The sequence below is a fragment of the Capra hircus genome, chromosome 6 (assembly GCF_001704415.2).
Source record: "Capra hircus breed San Clemente chromosome 6, ASM170441v1, whole genome shotgun sequence".
NCBI lineage: Eukaryota > Metazoa > Chordata > Mammalia > Artiodactyla > Bovidae > Capra > Capra hircus.
The window spans coordinates 93,467,875-93,484,778 of record NC_030813.1 but is presented as its reverse complement, the minus strand read 5'-3'; the positions used below and the strand labels follow the sequence as shown (position 1 = coordinate 93,484,778).

General features: G+C 41.1%; 1 protein-coding gene across 1 annotated transcript in view; it reads right to left on the bottom strand.

Moving 5' to 3' along the window:
• FRAS1 (Fraser extracellular matrix complex subunit 1) overlaps nt 1-16,904 on the bottom strand; it is a 513,961-nt gene that overhangs the window by 264,836 nt on the left and 232,221 nt on the right. Inside the window, exons 10-14 of the mRNA XM_018049625.1 lie at nt 12,891-12,980; nt 10,938-10,973; nt 9,490-9,637; nt 7,607-7,750; nt 5,990-6,124 (exon numbers count right to left, since the gene is read on the bottom strand). Coding sequence (XP_017905114.1) covers nt 5,990-6,124; nt 7,607-7,750; nt 9,490-9,637; nt 10,938-10,973; nt 12,891-12,980 — 553 coding nt within the window. The remainder of the gene's footprint in view (nt 1-5,989; nt 6,125-7,606; nt 7,751-9,489; nt 9,638-10,937; nt 10,974-12,890; nt 12,981-16,904) is intronic.

The window sequence follows — 16,904 nt, the reverse complement described above, 5'->3', positions numbered from 1 at the left end:
TGTTCAAGTGGGGTTTCTCGGGTGGCGCTAGTGGTAAGGAACCTGCCTGCCAATGCAGGAGAGATAAGAGATGTGGGTTTCAATCCTAGGTGGGGAAGACCCCTGGAGGAGGGCATAGCAACACACTCCAGTATTCTTGACTGGAATATCCCATGCATACAGGAGCCTGGCACGCTACAATCCATAGGGTTGCAAAGAGTTGGACATGACTGAAGTGACTTAGCAAGCATGCACTGGCCACATACCATGTGTCAGTCATAATATATATACATTTTCAAACATCTTTTCTAACCTTCATGTTAGTGGCTTAAAGTAAATAATATTAACCCCACTTTATAGCTGAGAAAACTGAGGCTCAAGGTGGTTAAATGACTTGCCCAAACATATAGCAAAAAGTAGTAGCGTTGAGATTCAAAATGATGCCCCTCACACAAATCTAAAAACTGTTCAATTGCTTGATTCTTTAAGTTTCAAAATCTAAGACCATACAGCAATCCTACATAGAATGAGTTACATAGGTTTCTGCATTAGTGTTTTTATTTTTTCACATCTCTGCAAAGCAGCAGCTAACCCTGCCCTGATTGCCAGCTCACTATAGGCAAACATGGAGCCTTATTTGTCTTCATATTCCCTAGATCTTGAGCAGCGGTCAACAGAGGATAAATGGAGTTGGGGACAAGGAACAGGAAAGACAGACAAGGGGAAGCAGAAATCCAAGTCTCCAAACATACATGGAGGGCTTCCAGGTGCCAGGTGTCATCCTAATCAACACATGTGAATTCACTCATTTAATCCACACAACAATGCTGTGTGGTAGACATTACTGCCTCCGCTTTAGCCACAAGCAGTTGAAACACAGAGTTACAGAACAGGCTGTTTGAAGCAACAGAGCCCAGATCGGGATCCCGGCGGTTTGTCTCCACTTGAGCAAGGTGTCACCCTCCCTCCCATCTCTGGGTCTGCAGAGTGAAGGCAGCACCTGCCAGGGGCGCACACAGCTCCATCCTCCAACCTTTGTGATACATATTTAAAAAATGGGCTAAATTCTACTCATTCTCTACTCAGAGTCAACAGTCTTGAGCTATTCATTTCAAATCAATCTTCTCTGGTGTCTGTTAATGTAGTTGTTCTAACTTCTTATGGGCTCTTATATCTATGATCTATGTGCACAGTTTAACAGTCCCACCAGAGTGAGACAGAAGTTGATTGAAAAGAGGGGTGAGACAGACATGAAAGAATGTTCTCAGGACAGGCGAGCTCAGTCTGGATCCAGATTTAGATTTAATACCAAGGTTTTTAAGAAGAAGTAAGGAAACTATCACTCTGATAGAAAGAAAACAGTAAGTCTAAGACAAGTGGTACCCAACAGCCATGGTGGAAGGGTACAGGGCCATGTGGCATAGAGTAAGGGCAAACAACATCCATACATGGGTCAAGCTTGACCATGTGGTCAGGGCTAAGAGATGGGCTGTTAATTCCTGGAAATTGGTCACAACAGGACAAGTGGCAGGAACCACAGTAGAAACTCAATACTAGGACCTGATGTCCATGGGGTCAAAAAGGAATGTTGGACCAGATCTAGTTGGCACTAAAAGAAGTTTAGGGGTTAAGCAAGATGCCTGAGTGCCACACCCAAAGGGTGAGTTCTGGGCACCAGGAGGGTGATTACTCCTTGGCCCTCTCTTACTGTGGGACAGAGACAACTTCCAGATTGTCTATCTCCAATTTAGATGGATATAAAGCTTGGGTGGTGCTGAGCCTTCAGGTAAAGTTGTCAAAGCATTAAACTCTCAAGTTGAAGCACTGACTGGTGGGCGACACAAAATGTGATTTATAATTATGTTATTCAGTTTAATCAAGCACAAGATTATAACAATAATGTGAATATATGTACACATGTACATGTTTGTAGGCATATGCGTATATGTGTGTCTATATAAAACTCAAGGGAAAAGAAACAATGATAAAAGCTCCTAAGGACATGGTTCTCAGGTAGGACTCAGACCCTTCTTTTACCTCCCTCTGGTTTACTTTCTCGACTCTTTTCTTGAAGAGTCATGGGTCTATGTGCCTCTTGGGTTTGCCTAGAAATTCTCATTCTGTCTCATATGCAACATGGTGAGCATGAATATTAATCAGCTAATTTCTGGTAATGAGTGCTCTCAGCATGTGTTCACTTTCTTTTGCTTTTGATGGGTCAATAAAGTGGCAATTAATGCCAGCCAGAACATAAATGATTCTGGCAGAAGGAATCAATCCAGAAAAACCATAAAATGGCAGGCTTCATTTTGAAAAGTTTAGCACTCTGAATGAGCACTGGTTGATCAACTTCGAAGGTCAGTGGTGAAAAAACACTCAAAATGGTGCAAAGCACAAATATTACAAAAAAAAAATCCGATAATGAGAAAAGTTTATTTGGAAAGATTATTTGGGCAATGTCACCATCAAACGAGTATATGGAAATTGATCACAAGTTTAGCCTTAATTTTTAAGATCATTCTTTCTTCTCTCTCTCCTCTTGCTCTCTTTTTTCTTCTCATTTTATGCATAAAAATGCAACCAGGCTGAACTAAAGCAAATTGGTTTAATTCCCTGGAGGGTGCATGAACAAATTTTCCCAGCAACTTTCTACTAAGGCATTTGTGTATGGGCATGTGGATGGAATGTGGAAGCAGTCAGCTACGTAAACCAGTAATCAAATGAAACATTACCCATTTTAAAGTGCCCTGAAACCACATTAACAACACCAATTAAAACACTGTGCTTGGGAGGAAGGAAAGTGGCCAAAAAAAGAAAAAAGTAAACATGTATGTGGGACATTTGGCCGAGGTGGAGGAGGTATGGGGGGAAAATGAAATCTAGGGGGAATTACTTCCCTTTCAAAGGCAAATTGGTTGCAAGAGTGCTAGCAGGAGGTCTCTTTGATGGGATAGAAGAAAGGAATAAAGAATACATTCAATAATTTCATCAAATTGAAATTTCAGCAGTTTACCTAAATTGCCGAACCATTCATTAGACACTTTAAAAAGCGTTCGTATGCACCCACTTTAAACCTTTTCTAAAATAGCCAGTAAATAGAATGGGATTGTAATAAACATTAAGAGTTCTTTTCTCTTTTGTGGCTGACACTGCTGTCGAAAAGCTGGTCCTTCAAGGATCACTAAGGGGTAGGACATTCCTTCATCACTCAAACACTTATTCAACAAATGTCAAACAAATCTGAATCCTTCATGCAGCCCATGACGTTGGGGATACAGAAATATAGAATTCTTCTAGATTTCAAAAAGCCCCCATGTCAGACTCAGAAGCCAGGATGCTTCCCTTTCTGTAATATGACTGGTTCCAGGCCCACTATCCTCACATCCAAATGGCACACACAGTACCAGTGTTTCCTTTCAAGGTGGTTTCCACAGTCCTGTGGATTCTGCCCATAACCATGACCAGGAGTGGAGACGGCCAGCAGTCTCCTCCAGGAGGGACTTTCACCTGGCCTTGGAGCTCATTCAGCCTGCGCACCTAAAGAATACCATGCACTGACTCTTTTTTTTTTTTTTTCCCCAGCAGATAACTAGAATTTATTTATCTTGCACAACCAAAATTTTAGACTTGCTGTACTGCTGCTGCTAAGTCACTTCACTCGTGTCCGACTCTGTGCGACCCCATAGATGGCAGCCCACCAGGCTCCCCCATCCCTGGGATTCTTTAGGCAAGAATACTGGAGTGGGTTGCCATTTCCTTCTCCAATGCATGAAAGTGAAAAGTCAAAGTGAAGTCGCTCAGTCGTGTCCAGCTCTTCGTGACCCCATGGACTGCAGCCTACCAGGCTCCTCCGTCCATGGGATTTTCCAGGCAAGAGGACTGGCGTGGGGTGCCATTGCCTTCTCCAATGCCAGGAATCCATTTTTTTTTTTTTTGGCCGATGGCAACTGCCCTTCTACTCTCTGCTTCTGTCAGTTTTGTTATGTTAGATACTACAATATGTCATTATTGTTTAGTCACTAAATCATGTCCAACTCTTTTGTGACCCCATGGACTGCAGCCCACCAGGCTCCTCCGTCCATGGGATTCCCCAGGCAAGAGCACTGCAGTGGGCTGCCATTGCCTTCTCCAGGGATCATCCTGACCCAGGGATGGAACCTGGATCTCCTGCACTGGCAGGCAGGTTCTTTACTTACCACTGAGTCACCAGGAAAACCAAGGTACCTCAAATAAGGGGTATTACAGAGCATCCGTCCTTCTGCGACTGGCTTATTTCATTTAGTACAATGTCCCCAATCCAACCACGTTATCTCATATGGAAGATTTTCTTCTATTTTAAGGCTGAATGATATTCCACTGCATACACAGACTATATTTTGTTTATCTGCTTATCCACAAGTGGACATGTAAGTTGCTTTTATTACTTAGATAGCCTAGATAGCACTGGTTCTCCATTTTCCCTCCAACTTTTCTGAAAATCTAACCAACGACATGAAAGAAAGGAGCCTACTAGCTGACCCTCAGACTGGCCCATCTCCCAGTTCCTGTCACATCCCTGCCCTTTGGCTCAGCTGCAGAATGCAGCTACCACAGTTCTCTGGGATGACACCCAAGACCCACCTTCTGGCCCATCTGCCTCCTCAGGTTTTCCTGCCACTACACACCCTGCCTTAGGTTCTGGGAACACCTGATTCCCTGTCTCTTTCAAAAGACAAACTTAGGATTCTGTCCATTTCTTTGTTCTCACCATCACACCGGCCTCTATTTCTGCATTTAAAAAAATTCTTTATACATTTACTCTTTTACTTGTACCCATGATTATAATCACTATTGAAAAAATAGTCATGTATAAAAAATAAATTAAATCATATTATGACTAGTCCCACCTCCAGAGATGGTTAAGATACTAAAATTCAACTAGATTGTAATAAAAAATACAGAGTTAAAAATATAAACAAGGACTTCTCTGGTAATCCAGTGGTTAAGAATACACCTGCCAAAGCAAGAGACATGGGTTCAATCTCTGGTCCAGGAAGATATCACATGCCACAGGGCAACTAAGCCCATGCATGAGAACTACTGAGGACCAAGAACTTTAGGGTGCAGGCTCTGCAACAAGAGAAGTCACTCCAATGAGAAGCCCAGCCTGCACATCACAACTAAAGAGCAGCCCCGCTCATAGCAACTGGAGAAAGCCCATGAGCAGCAATGAAGACCAAACAGCCACAAAATAAATAAATAAAATTTTAAAAACCAAAAATTAGGCATATAAAGCTACTAAAGTAATAAATACTAATACATATGCTAAGTAGGCAGATACTAAAGTAGGAGCAAACTTAAAAGCCTACTTTTATTTGTCCAAGTTTCTTGTTTCTGTTTCTCCCTCTCTAAGTGAAAGTAAAGCTTAAAATTATATAAATATAGTTCCTCTTCATTTAAGTCCTGTGTTCTTATACCATGAAGGAATCTGACTTAACAACTTTTTAAAATGACAATCTGAGACAAAGTATTTTGTTTGTCATTGTTGAGTTGCTAAGTTGTGTCGGACTCTGCAATCCTAAGGACTGTAGCCCACCAGGCTCCTCTGTCCATGGGATTTCCCGGCCAAGAATACTGGAGTGGGTAGCCATTTCCTTTTCCAAGGGATCTTCCTGACCCAGTGATCAGACCCAGGTCTCCTGCATTGCAGGCAGATTCTTTACCATGCGAGCCACCCGGGAAGCCCAAGTCAAAGTATAATGCTCATCAGATACTGTCCCAGGGCCCCCAGATATGTGCAAAAGGACGTCTAGAAATCACATCACAATGTACATCACTAAAGCACTAATAAAATTATAAAAACACTGTTTGTCAGGTCTCTCGTCTACTGTTCTCACACCATCAGGAATCACATTCAGAATTTTTTCTCCTGCTTGAAAAGCTGCTTATAGCTCCGGGTGGCCCCAGGTAGTTAGGGGGCACAGGGTGGCTTTTTCGGTGGCCTGCTTGACCATGGCAAGTCAGGGCTTACCTGCACAGGAGCGGTGGTCTTGGTAGAAGCTGATCCCACATGTGGACACACACTGGCCCTCCTGCATCAGCAGGGGAGGTTGGCAGGACGAGCACTCAAGCCCACTGGTGCAGGTGGAGCAGTGTGGCTGGCAGGCTGGCTCGACAAGGGTGGGAGAAAGAGAAAGGGAACCTTTCATTAGTTCAAGTGCACTGCCCTGGTGGCAGTGCCTACACAGACCAATTCTGGAGACACAGAGAATCAGGAAGGCAGGAAAACAACTCTACCTGCCTTCATTTACACACCATATATTTCATGCCAGGCAATGCGCAAAGTGCTTTATGTATATAAATGCATTTAATCTTCACAACAACGCTATGAGATAGAGTACCAATCCCAATGTTACAAATGACGAGCAAGCTCACAGAGGCAAAATAATCTGCTCAAGATCAAGGTCACATGAAGCTGGCATTGGAAGCAAGGCAGTTAGGCTCAAGGGTCTTGCTCTTCTCTTCATATCCATTTGCCCCCAATAGCTTTCTCACTCAATCATTTACAAGAATACCCCTTATTCAGAGATAAAAATAACTTCCAAGGAAGCTGAAGATTATGAATCAGGAGAGACAGTAGGCAGAAATGAATAATTACAAAAATAATAAAAGCAGTTGACGACATCTAACATCGTCTAAAGATCTAACGACATCCCAGACACTATTCTAGGCACTTGACGTGTACTCACACATGTAATCCCCACAATGCCTCCTGAGGAAGGTACCAGAATCACCCCACTTTATAGGTAAGAATGCTGAGGTGCAGAGAGGTTATACTCACAGCCAGGGTATAAACCTACACATTCTAAAATGGATAATTAACCCCCTGAGTTAGAGATAGGAGAAAAAGTAACTATGATTTGGCCTCAACCAAGCCCAATTCTCCCAGTAAGAGCTCCCTCTCATATGTATTATGTGATTCAGTCGTGCCTGATTCTATGTAACCCTATGGACTGTAGCCCGCCAGGCTCCTCTGAACATGGGATTCTCCAGGCAAGGATATTGAAGTGGGTAGCTATTTCCTTCTCCAGGAGATCCTTCCAAACCAGGGATCGAGCCCGCATCTCTCACATCTCCTGCAGACAGGTTCTTTATCAATAGTGCCACCTTGGAAGCCCCACATGTACTATAAGCATTCTGAAATGCACATGAACCCCCTCTGGATCCTCTGGTAACCCACAAGAGCTAAGCTCTGTTACCAATTATCTGTGTGATATTAAGCAAGCCAGCTCATTCTCTGGTCCACAGATTCCCCATTAGCAAAACAATAAAGTTCTAGTAAGTGCTCTCGAAGGTCATGTTACCTCTGAAGTTCTATCTTGGATTAACTGATGACTATCCTCGAAAGTGAGAAATCCAGCCACGACTACCTAGTAAACATCTGACTGCCCCATCATCTCTTAATACCTCCCGGTAAGCATGGAAACATCCATCAAATGCGGGATGGGTGTAAAGAGGTCAAGGAGCCTATGGATAACATTACCCCCTTCTCATGGTTTTTGGAAGTTGTGCGTTTCCCGCACCATGACCCCATCCAGGATACCAGTGAACCTCAGTCCCTCCCTGGGTAGTCTGCCTGGAGCCGTACCTAAACAGAAAGCACCAGCTTGGTAAAACCCCAGACCACAGCTGTGCACACACTGTCCATTCCTCAGCAACTTGGTGGGATCCTGGCAGAGGTCACAGTGGTCTGGAGACTGAGAGCAGGTCAAGCAGTCTGGGTGGCAACGAACTATGATCAAGGACAAAGAAGAGGAGAACTCAGTAAAGACCATACAATTTCTCTTACCTCCTTCTAACAAGGGATTTATGGGGTTATGTGGATCTGTATAGCATATCGAGAAAACTCTGGGTGTGTATGAGAAAGGACTCCAAATAGCAAAACTGATTTCAATACAAGATTTCAAGGAATTGCTCCTTGTCTAAAAAACACTGTGTTCAAAGTGAAGACATTAAAAACAATACCAAACTAACCCTTTGCTGACAATTTACCACCAAGTTCAGTGATGAGCCCAATGACTGCTAATGAGGTTGAAATCTTGAAGAAAAAGAAGAAAAAAGTGGCTGCATTTTTAAGAAAATAATAACTGTTTTTCAACAGTATAGGTTTTATGCATGAAAAGGGCTACAGAGGATCTGTAAAAAATATGGGGAAAACTCTGGGGATGAAAAAGGACTCCAAATAGCAAAATTGATTTCAATGTAAGATTTCTAGGAATTGCTCCTTGTTTGAAATACAATCACTGCATCCCCAAAGTGAAAACATTAAAAACATTACCAAACTAGGCCTTTTCATGCTTCTGTCTCCTCCTAGAATACCTCTAGAAACAGAAATAACTAGTTCCATGATAGATGATTTAAGCAGATTCAATGATTTATAATTTCCTAGAAGTTTTTCCTAATCTTTGATGTGATAAAGGTTAAAACATAAAACTTACACTACTGAAAAAGTTATTATATTCTGAAAAAAAAATACAGCCATTTTTTTCTTCTTTTTCTCCAAGATTTCAAACCTCATTACCAGTCACTAGGATCATCACTAAGCTTGGTAAATTGTCAGCACAGAACTACTTTTAGGTTTCACAGTTGTCAAGGACCTGATTTTCAAGGTTTGGGAAATTATAATACGCTACATATTTGTTTTGGAAAGCCCAAAGAGTCACTTTGGTGAGGGTAAAGTAACGAAACCCTGACATTGCCATGGTTTTCCCATGATAAACTCTTCACGGAAACACTGATTAGCCAAAATATGTTGAGTGCCACAAGTGCAACTGCCAATAGGAAAAGCTGCAACTCACAGATGAAAACAATTAATTATGAAATATGAGTGCAAGAAAATGCCACTTCTCCAAGGCAGACTGAGCTCTCAGGCAAATTACTGCTCAGCCAGACCAACTCCAGGGCTTGCCAACAATTATTAACTGGAACTAATTCAACCCCAGGTGATTTGAAGGCAGAGTTGCAGAACAAGTAGATAAAATTTTCTTTTGGAAGAAATTAATGGGTCCTTCAACTTCAAAAACCCATTTGAGAACTCCAAAAGGAACCATCTGTTTAACAGTTCATCTTAAAGAAATGAACATCCATAACAAACTTGCAACAATTTTTCTTTGATCTTTGACAACAAAGCAGTCCTAGTAACCATACTTACCTTTACAAGTTTTTGAACATTATTGTATTTGGTTTTCACAATAATTTTGCAAGGAAAATAAGGCCGTTTTATCAACAAGAATATGAGGATTCAGAGAGGACCAATGACTTCTGCGAGGTCACATACTCATAATCAGCTGAGTTTGGCAAACGCATGGACCAAGATTAATTAGTGTCATTTGTTAGAAAAAATTAAGAAGAAACAAACAAACCTAGTGAGTGAGTAGAGAAAAATAAGCAAGGGGCAGGAGGAGAGGAGATCTCTTTGAATTGTGTGGCAGTAAGGACAGCTCAGCAGACATAAAATGGTCATGGACCCACCTGATGTGCATTCGGGACAGCACTGTCCCTCCACCACCTGGGCTAGTGTGGCCACCGGGCATGGAGGACAAGAGGGCTCGTAGCAAGTTACCTGAGCCCCCCGGCACTCACACACCTTGCAAGGGCCATCCTCCCACTTCTCTCCCTCCTGCAGGAGACAGCAAAGAAGGACGTTGTTATCAAAGTGCAGACATTCAGAAGCCAGGTGGCTGGTGGAGAATGCATGATTTCCACAAGGGTCAAAGTGAAGGCTCCTGATTAGTACAATGTCAAACCTAACTGAAACAGGACATCAGTAGAAAAGTTCAAGCCAGTCAATCCTAAAGGAAATCAACCCTGAATATTCATTGCAAGGACTGATGCTGAAGATGAAGCTCCAATCCTTTGGCCATCTGATGGAAAGAGTCAACTTATTGGAAAAGACCTTGATACTGGGAGAGATTGAAGGCAAAAGGAGAAGGGGATAGCAGAGGATGAGATAGTTAGATAGCATCACTGACTCAGTTAACATGAATCTGAGCAAACTCTGGGAGAAGATGGAAGCCAGAGGAGCCTGGCGTGCTACAGTCCATGGGGTTGCAAAGAGTCAGACATGACTTAGTGACCGAACAACAACAAGAGTTATAAATTTAAAAGGATAGCGTCTCCCCTTCTTTGTTCATTATTGATTTATTTTAAAGTAGAACCCAGGCAGAAAGATAAAGGGTGAAAGCATTCTGGGGCTTCCAGAATATGCAAGAAGCATATAACACTTGTTTCTCAACCTATCTCAGCAAAACCAAAACAAAACAAAAACACCAGAAGGGATTACTGTGTACCTGGTGATTAGCAGGTGCATTAAATACAATCTTTATAACAACAGTAGAAAGCAGGTTAAAATGCTGAATTTCCTTATTGTTACTATAGTAAGAGCAACAGTAGGGTCATGTATTCTTACAGTGACAGCTCTGGCATACCCACATTTAGTGGGCTGTGGATGTGCCATGGGCTTTCTCACACTAAATATTCTTTTCAGCCAAGCAAATGATGATAATAAACATTAGTTGACAGAGCGTCCAAAGTGAATTATAAAGAGCAATTCCTTTCTGCTCACTGTACTATTCACCCTGGAGATAGAAAAGAGACAAAAGTTCCTACCAGAATGTTTGGGGACATGAAGGAGGTATTGTTAAAGAGAATAAAAGGGCATACTTTAAAATAAAGTTTTGATAAAATGTTTACTGAGTCAGTTGATGCTAAGCATTCTGAACAATTAATGTGACAGTATTTAGCAAAAGTTCAATGAATCAGTCTTTGTTATCATTACAATTCTTAATCCCAGACCATAGTGCCATCAAATATGACTATCAAAAATACTGAGCATTAAAGTTTTCCAGGACGGTTTATGTAGATCACTGCTTAAAATAATTTTGTACATATTTATCTACAAGCTAAAAATTTTTACTTACTGGAATATGTTTAATTTTACTTGCATTTGAGGACATCTAGGAACAAAGCAAAACAGAAATATATTTATTTTTATACTACTAAAAACACCATTAGGCTGATCTAGGCATTTTTTCAATAAGAAATATCCATTTTTCCCTAAGTAACAAGAACCTTCAGTCACGGTTTATGAACATAAATAAAATATATATCAAAAACAAGAAAAGCATACCAGTATGAGGTGAAGACAATATGCCTAAGAAATATTTTTGAATTCTCATTCTCACTTTGTGTTGGAGTATTTGGCTTCAATTCCCCTCAATATGAAGGACTTTGCAGGCAAGAGACCTGAGCTTGTAAGAGCAAATTCTTGAAACTTCTACGGTACTGCAGCATCATGGGAATTTGTGCTTATTTAAAACAACTTGCTTTTATTGAATTCTACTGGGCTTTATTTACCTTCAAAAATGGATAGGAAAATTAATACTGTGATAAAGAGAGAAAACACAACTTCAGTATTTATAGGGAATCTTTAATCTCCTAAATTCCTAGGAAACAAAGGTAACTAAATTATGTTGCATTGATATGAAGCAAACAATGCCAAAAGCATGATGATAATAATAATAATCTTAAGCTTCTTTATTTGCCAGGTATCGTTCTAACTTTATATGTATCATCTCAATAGACCCATGAGATAAGTACTATTTTTATCTCTCTAGCTGAGGATTAAGTAACTTGCCCAAGGTCATTGTCAGTATGTGGCAAAATAGGGGTTTGAATTTAGAGCTCGCATGTTTTAACCCTATACCACACAGCATCCCCAGCTTATATAAAACACTGGCAAGTCGACGGGTGCAACTTACCCAGATCACAAGAGAAAAAGGTGTAGGAATCAGTTCACCAGTCAAAGCACCTAATCCTAATACTGATAATCCCACTTTGATTGGTCAGTGAAGCAGCTGTATCTATGATTAACAGAGGTGCTTTTTAAGTACACATTGAATTTATCAACATTCCAAGAAGCCCACATGGAAAATAAGAGCTATAAAGATAGAGCAAATTTGAAGAGATTAAGATAAATATGTTTCCCTGGGGGTATAGAAGAAAAAACAAGTACAGACTTAGGAATAAATAAAACCTTAACTAATAGTTTTGCTCTACATCCAACACATCAAAATCCTTTCAGCTCTACCTGCAGCATAAACCCAGAGCCTGATCGCTTTAGATCACTGCCTCCCTAGACCAAACCACCACCACTCTCCTCCAGACTACTACAAAACCTTCTAACCGAAACACCAGTATCAGCCTCACCTCCTCTGTCACTTGCCCATATGGTGGCCTATGTGCCTTTCTCACAAGTAAGCCCCTCACAGCCCTGCTCTGCTCAAGACTGTCCAGCAGCTCCCATCTGTGTCCGGGTGAAACCGGGGTCCAGGCTACCTCCTGCACCTCATCTCAGAGCCTTTCCCCCTCATTCCCTTGGTTCCAGCCAAACTCACTTTCTTGCTGTTTCTTGGACCTGCCAAGCACACTTCTGCTTCACTGTTTTTTCCCTTTGCTGATTCCTCTTCCCGGTATGTATCCCCCTCCAACATATCCCTGGCTCACTCCCTCAGCGTCTTCTTTCAGGTTTTGCTCGAATTTCTCTTCATGAGAGGACTGCCCCCATCATCTGATATAAAAGACGCCTCTCTCCCCTCAGTTACTACCCAGCTGGTTTATTTTCAAAGTGGTGCCCGTCACCACCCAACACATGTGTTTATTGTCTATGTGCCCACCATGAAACAAAAGCTCCTGGGGAGCAGGGGCTCTGCCTGTGGCGTGGGCTTCTGTATCTCCAGTGCCTGGCACAACAGTGCAATCATGTTTGTTAAAGAAGTGAATGGGTAAAAGAAATGAGAAGGTAATGCCCCCTTATTAAACTAATTTCCAAAGATTCACTTTTATTAGTCTTCGGTTATTAGCCCGATACTCACAAATTCTGCATTTTCTTTGTAAACACAATAACCATTCCTTGAAATGCATTCAGGACAGCATTTTCCCTCTAAGTGAATTAATTCTTCACCCTGCAGAATAAAGGTTGCAGAAATACACATCAAATTAACATCTCCAGGGAGCAGCACTAAATTGCCAAGTGGCTGAATTCCCTAAGTAGAATGGAAAGCCATGACACACCCCTCTGCTTTGGCTCATGACTTATTGCATCTCCCCTGTGCTATGTCCCTATGAAAAGCCTAGTCAATACAGCTCACCCCTTCCTCCAAGGGTTTTTTTCTTTCCAGTTCTGATGATCTTTGTAGATGATTTCCTACCCCTGACCAGGAACTCCCATGAAGAAGAAAGGCCACAAGTAATCTTGTAGTCATGGAAAGTTATGAGTTTCAGAAAAGGACCTTAAATTTATGTTCAAGGTTTGAACTTGTGATTTGATTTCATTAACAGTGCTCAAATCACACCAACATTTTCCCTTGAATACAAAATCAGGCACATCCCTATATGCATAGATGAAGTCTCAGGCATAAATTAAACAGCAGAAAACTAATTCCTATTCAATATTCTGAAACTGTTATCCAATTCACATAATCACTATTTTAAAAATTACAAGAGGAAGGAAAGAAATGCCACACAAGCCATCATTTTATCACTTTTAACTTATCAAAATCTATCATTTCAATTGTTTATTATAAAATAATAAATGCTTACTATAAAAATAATTCTGAATTCTATAACTTAGAAAACATAATTTCATTAAACATAAGTCCTACCTCCCATGAAATCTGCTATTAAAAAAGACAAGCTTTATTTACAGCTTTTCATATGCATATAGTAGCATCTAACATCTGTAGGCTAAAGAGTATTCTTTAAAACACTTCCCACTTTCTAAAGATGTATCTACTTTTTAAAAAATGATGATGTTTCTTTACATGAAGACATTATTTAATTTGTGATCTATATTACATTTGAAGTGTAAAAACCGTGTTTAGGTAAAAACTGAATAATGTAAAATTGCATAAACAGAATAATCACAGTATTTATGTTTAAAAACACTGTGCACTAAAGAAAAATATGAAAGAAAAGCATTGGGTGTCTTTCAATTGTAGCATTATGAATGGATTTTAAAGTCTCTTTTCTACTTCTCTTGAGCCTTCAATTTTTTAAGTGAATATGTATTATTTTAATGAAGCTATCACTTTTAAAAGAAACAAAAATATATGAATGACTATAATTTTTATAATATCTAAAAAGTTATTTCAAAAAGGAAGGGGTTAGATAGATCACCATTCCTCAAAATTTCATGCCAGTCAGAGGGTGCTACAGGGAGCAGACGTATTTACATATAAATTGTTTTGCAGAAACGTGACAAATCAGCTGGTAGTGAAGGCCTAACCAGGAACACAGAGAAATTTGCTTTCCAAGCATGTAAAGGGGTTTATAAACGTGTAATCTAAGTCACTTAAAACAATGTTTTGAAACAAGACAAAGTACGTGTCCTTCTATTAAAGTTGAAATGCATGAGACATTCTTGAGTGCCTACTACAATATAAACAGACAAAACCGAAAATGGAGCCTTCATCACTGTGATAAGGCAAAGAAGGTAGCTTTTCTGAGTTTTCAAAAGCTCCTGAAAATAACCACTAGCCCTGCTCCTAGGGAGTGAGGATGCAGTTTCGGTGAGGCAGGAAGTTCTAACTAGATTTGCTATTTATAGACATCTAGAAGGCAATGGCACCCCACTCCAGTGCTCTTGGCTGGAAAATCCCATGGACGGAGGAGCCTGGTAGGCTGCAGTCATGGGGTCGCGAAGAGTCAGACACGACTGAGTGACTTCACTTTCACTTTTCACTTTCATGCATTGGAGAAGACAAGGGCAAACCACTCCAGTGTTCTTGCCTGGAGAATCCCAGGGACGGGGGAGCCTGGTGGGCTGCCGTCTCTGGGGTCGCACAGAATCAGACACGACGGAAGTGACTTAGCAGTAGCAGCAGATGCCCCAAACTTCATCAGTTCACTGCGATGAGGAGCTTGCTCCAATTAGCATCAGACTTTGGCTTTGAGAAAAATTGCTTTGTGAAACAAAACTAACTCTTCTTTTTAAGAGGATTCTGCTGCATAGGCCAGATGGAATCTGCTAACCCCTCACCAGTGAATCACACCAGTATCCATCCATCAGATAGAGACTTTGTCATTCCACCAACCTGCCCACTGCAAGAGAAAACATTCTTTTGAGGGAATTTTCCTCTGCTGGAGAAAGGAAAAGCACCTCACGTTGACGGCATGACTACCTTCTTCCATGTTTTTTGCTAGAAACTTTGATTCCCTTACCATTTTATCTCTCACATATGAATGTGAGGTCTTTAAAAAAAAAATGGCAAATTGACTTCTTCATTTGAATTCATGCTCAAAGATAATATTAAATACAGAAACATGGAAATCATCCTATTACGCTATTCTACTGCTGATTTACTTATATTTCAATGTCTAGGGATTTGGTTTTATACATCAATGACAAAGGTCATGCCACTTGATCCTTTTTCAACAAAGAAAAACTGCTATTTCAATGCTATCTAACACTGCTGTTGATAATAATGCAATAAATATTACAATGGTGACGCTGCACAATTTTGCCTCTTTCTCTAGAAGTTTACTTTTCTGCATCTTTGTGGATATAGACATAGACTTATTCTACCTTTGGTATGAAGATTAGAAATCAGATGACCTTGATATATTTTAGAATAGGCAGAAAGGGGGGTAGAACTGCGTAAAAATACCAATAGCGCACTTTTACTGCTCGCCTTGGCAAATGTCATCATTTTCTCCAGGTGCTCCTAACGCATTTTATTCATGTTAATTCCTAATCATTGGTGTCATTGCATATTATAATTCCTATGTATGTATCTGATTTCCCTCAAAAAGCCTGGGAACTCTTGAGATTAAAATGTATCTTCTTCATCTTGTTATCTCCAAGCTACACAGAAGTTCAAAAGTGAGTATCCCAGGCTTTCACAAGGTCATTGGGAAAGTGAAAGTGTTAGTCACTCAGTCGTGTCCGATTCTTCGAGATCCCATGGACTGTAGCCCGCCAGGCGCCTCTATCAAATTCTCCAGGCAAGAATATTAGAGTGGGTTGCCATTTCCTTTTACAGGGGATCTTCCTGACCCAGGGATCGAACCCATGTCTCCTGCATTGCAGGCAGATTCTTTACCATCTGAGCCACTAGGGAAGACACTTAAGTGACTTTCGCACAAGGTCATTAAGTATAGCTATTTACGGAAGTACGGCATAGTAAGAAGGCTAAGGGATATTTTTTGCACGGTTTAGCTTTGGTTAAAATTTCCCACCTGGTAGTACATTCAGTGTAGAATCCAGGGTCTTCAAATATGTGCTAATTGATTAAAGATCTGGAGAAATAGGCTAAAGGCATTAGAACTCAATTCATAAAAGAGAAGACGAGTGGGCGTGGGCAGAGAATGAGAGGCAGGTGAGACAGTGCCATGGGGTGACCTGCAGAACATTGAGACCCATTCCACTGGCTTCAGTGGCTGCTCCCCCACCTAAGAACAGAGGAGAGGGCCTGGCTTATGCCACCACAGCAGGAGACTGGCAGGCACTCGCAAATGCATTAACACTGGGCGGCGGGGGTGGGGTGGGAGGCAAATTACTTCCTGTGAGTGAGACTCTTGCTTATAGACCTGACTGAAACTAGGTGGTTAAGGGACCCACCCTACCAGGATCACCTCTCCCCGATTTTCCACAAACCCTGGGATATCAGACAAATTAAAACCTTGGAAATAACTCAGCATCCTCTGGGCAGACTGCCAAGGCCAGGAAGCCCAGTCTTGGCCCGAGAGAGAGAGGGGAAACAGAAGAGGGCCCTGACCAGAGTTTTTCTCATCTTCATCCAACCATTCTGATTCCCCTGATGTGAAGAAGAGAAATGAAAAGGCATGTGGAGGGAAATAAATCTGCGAAAGGCGAGGCCCTCTTTACC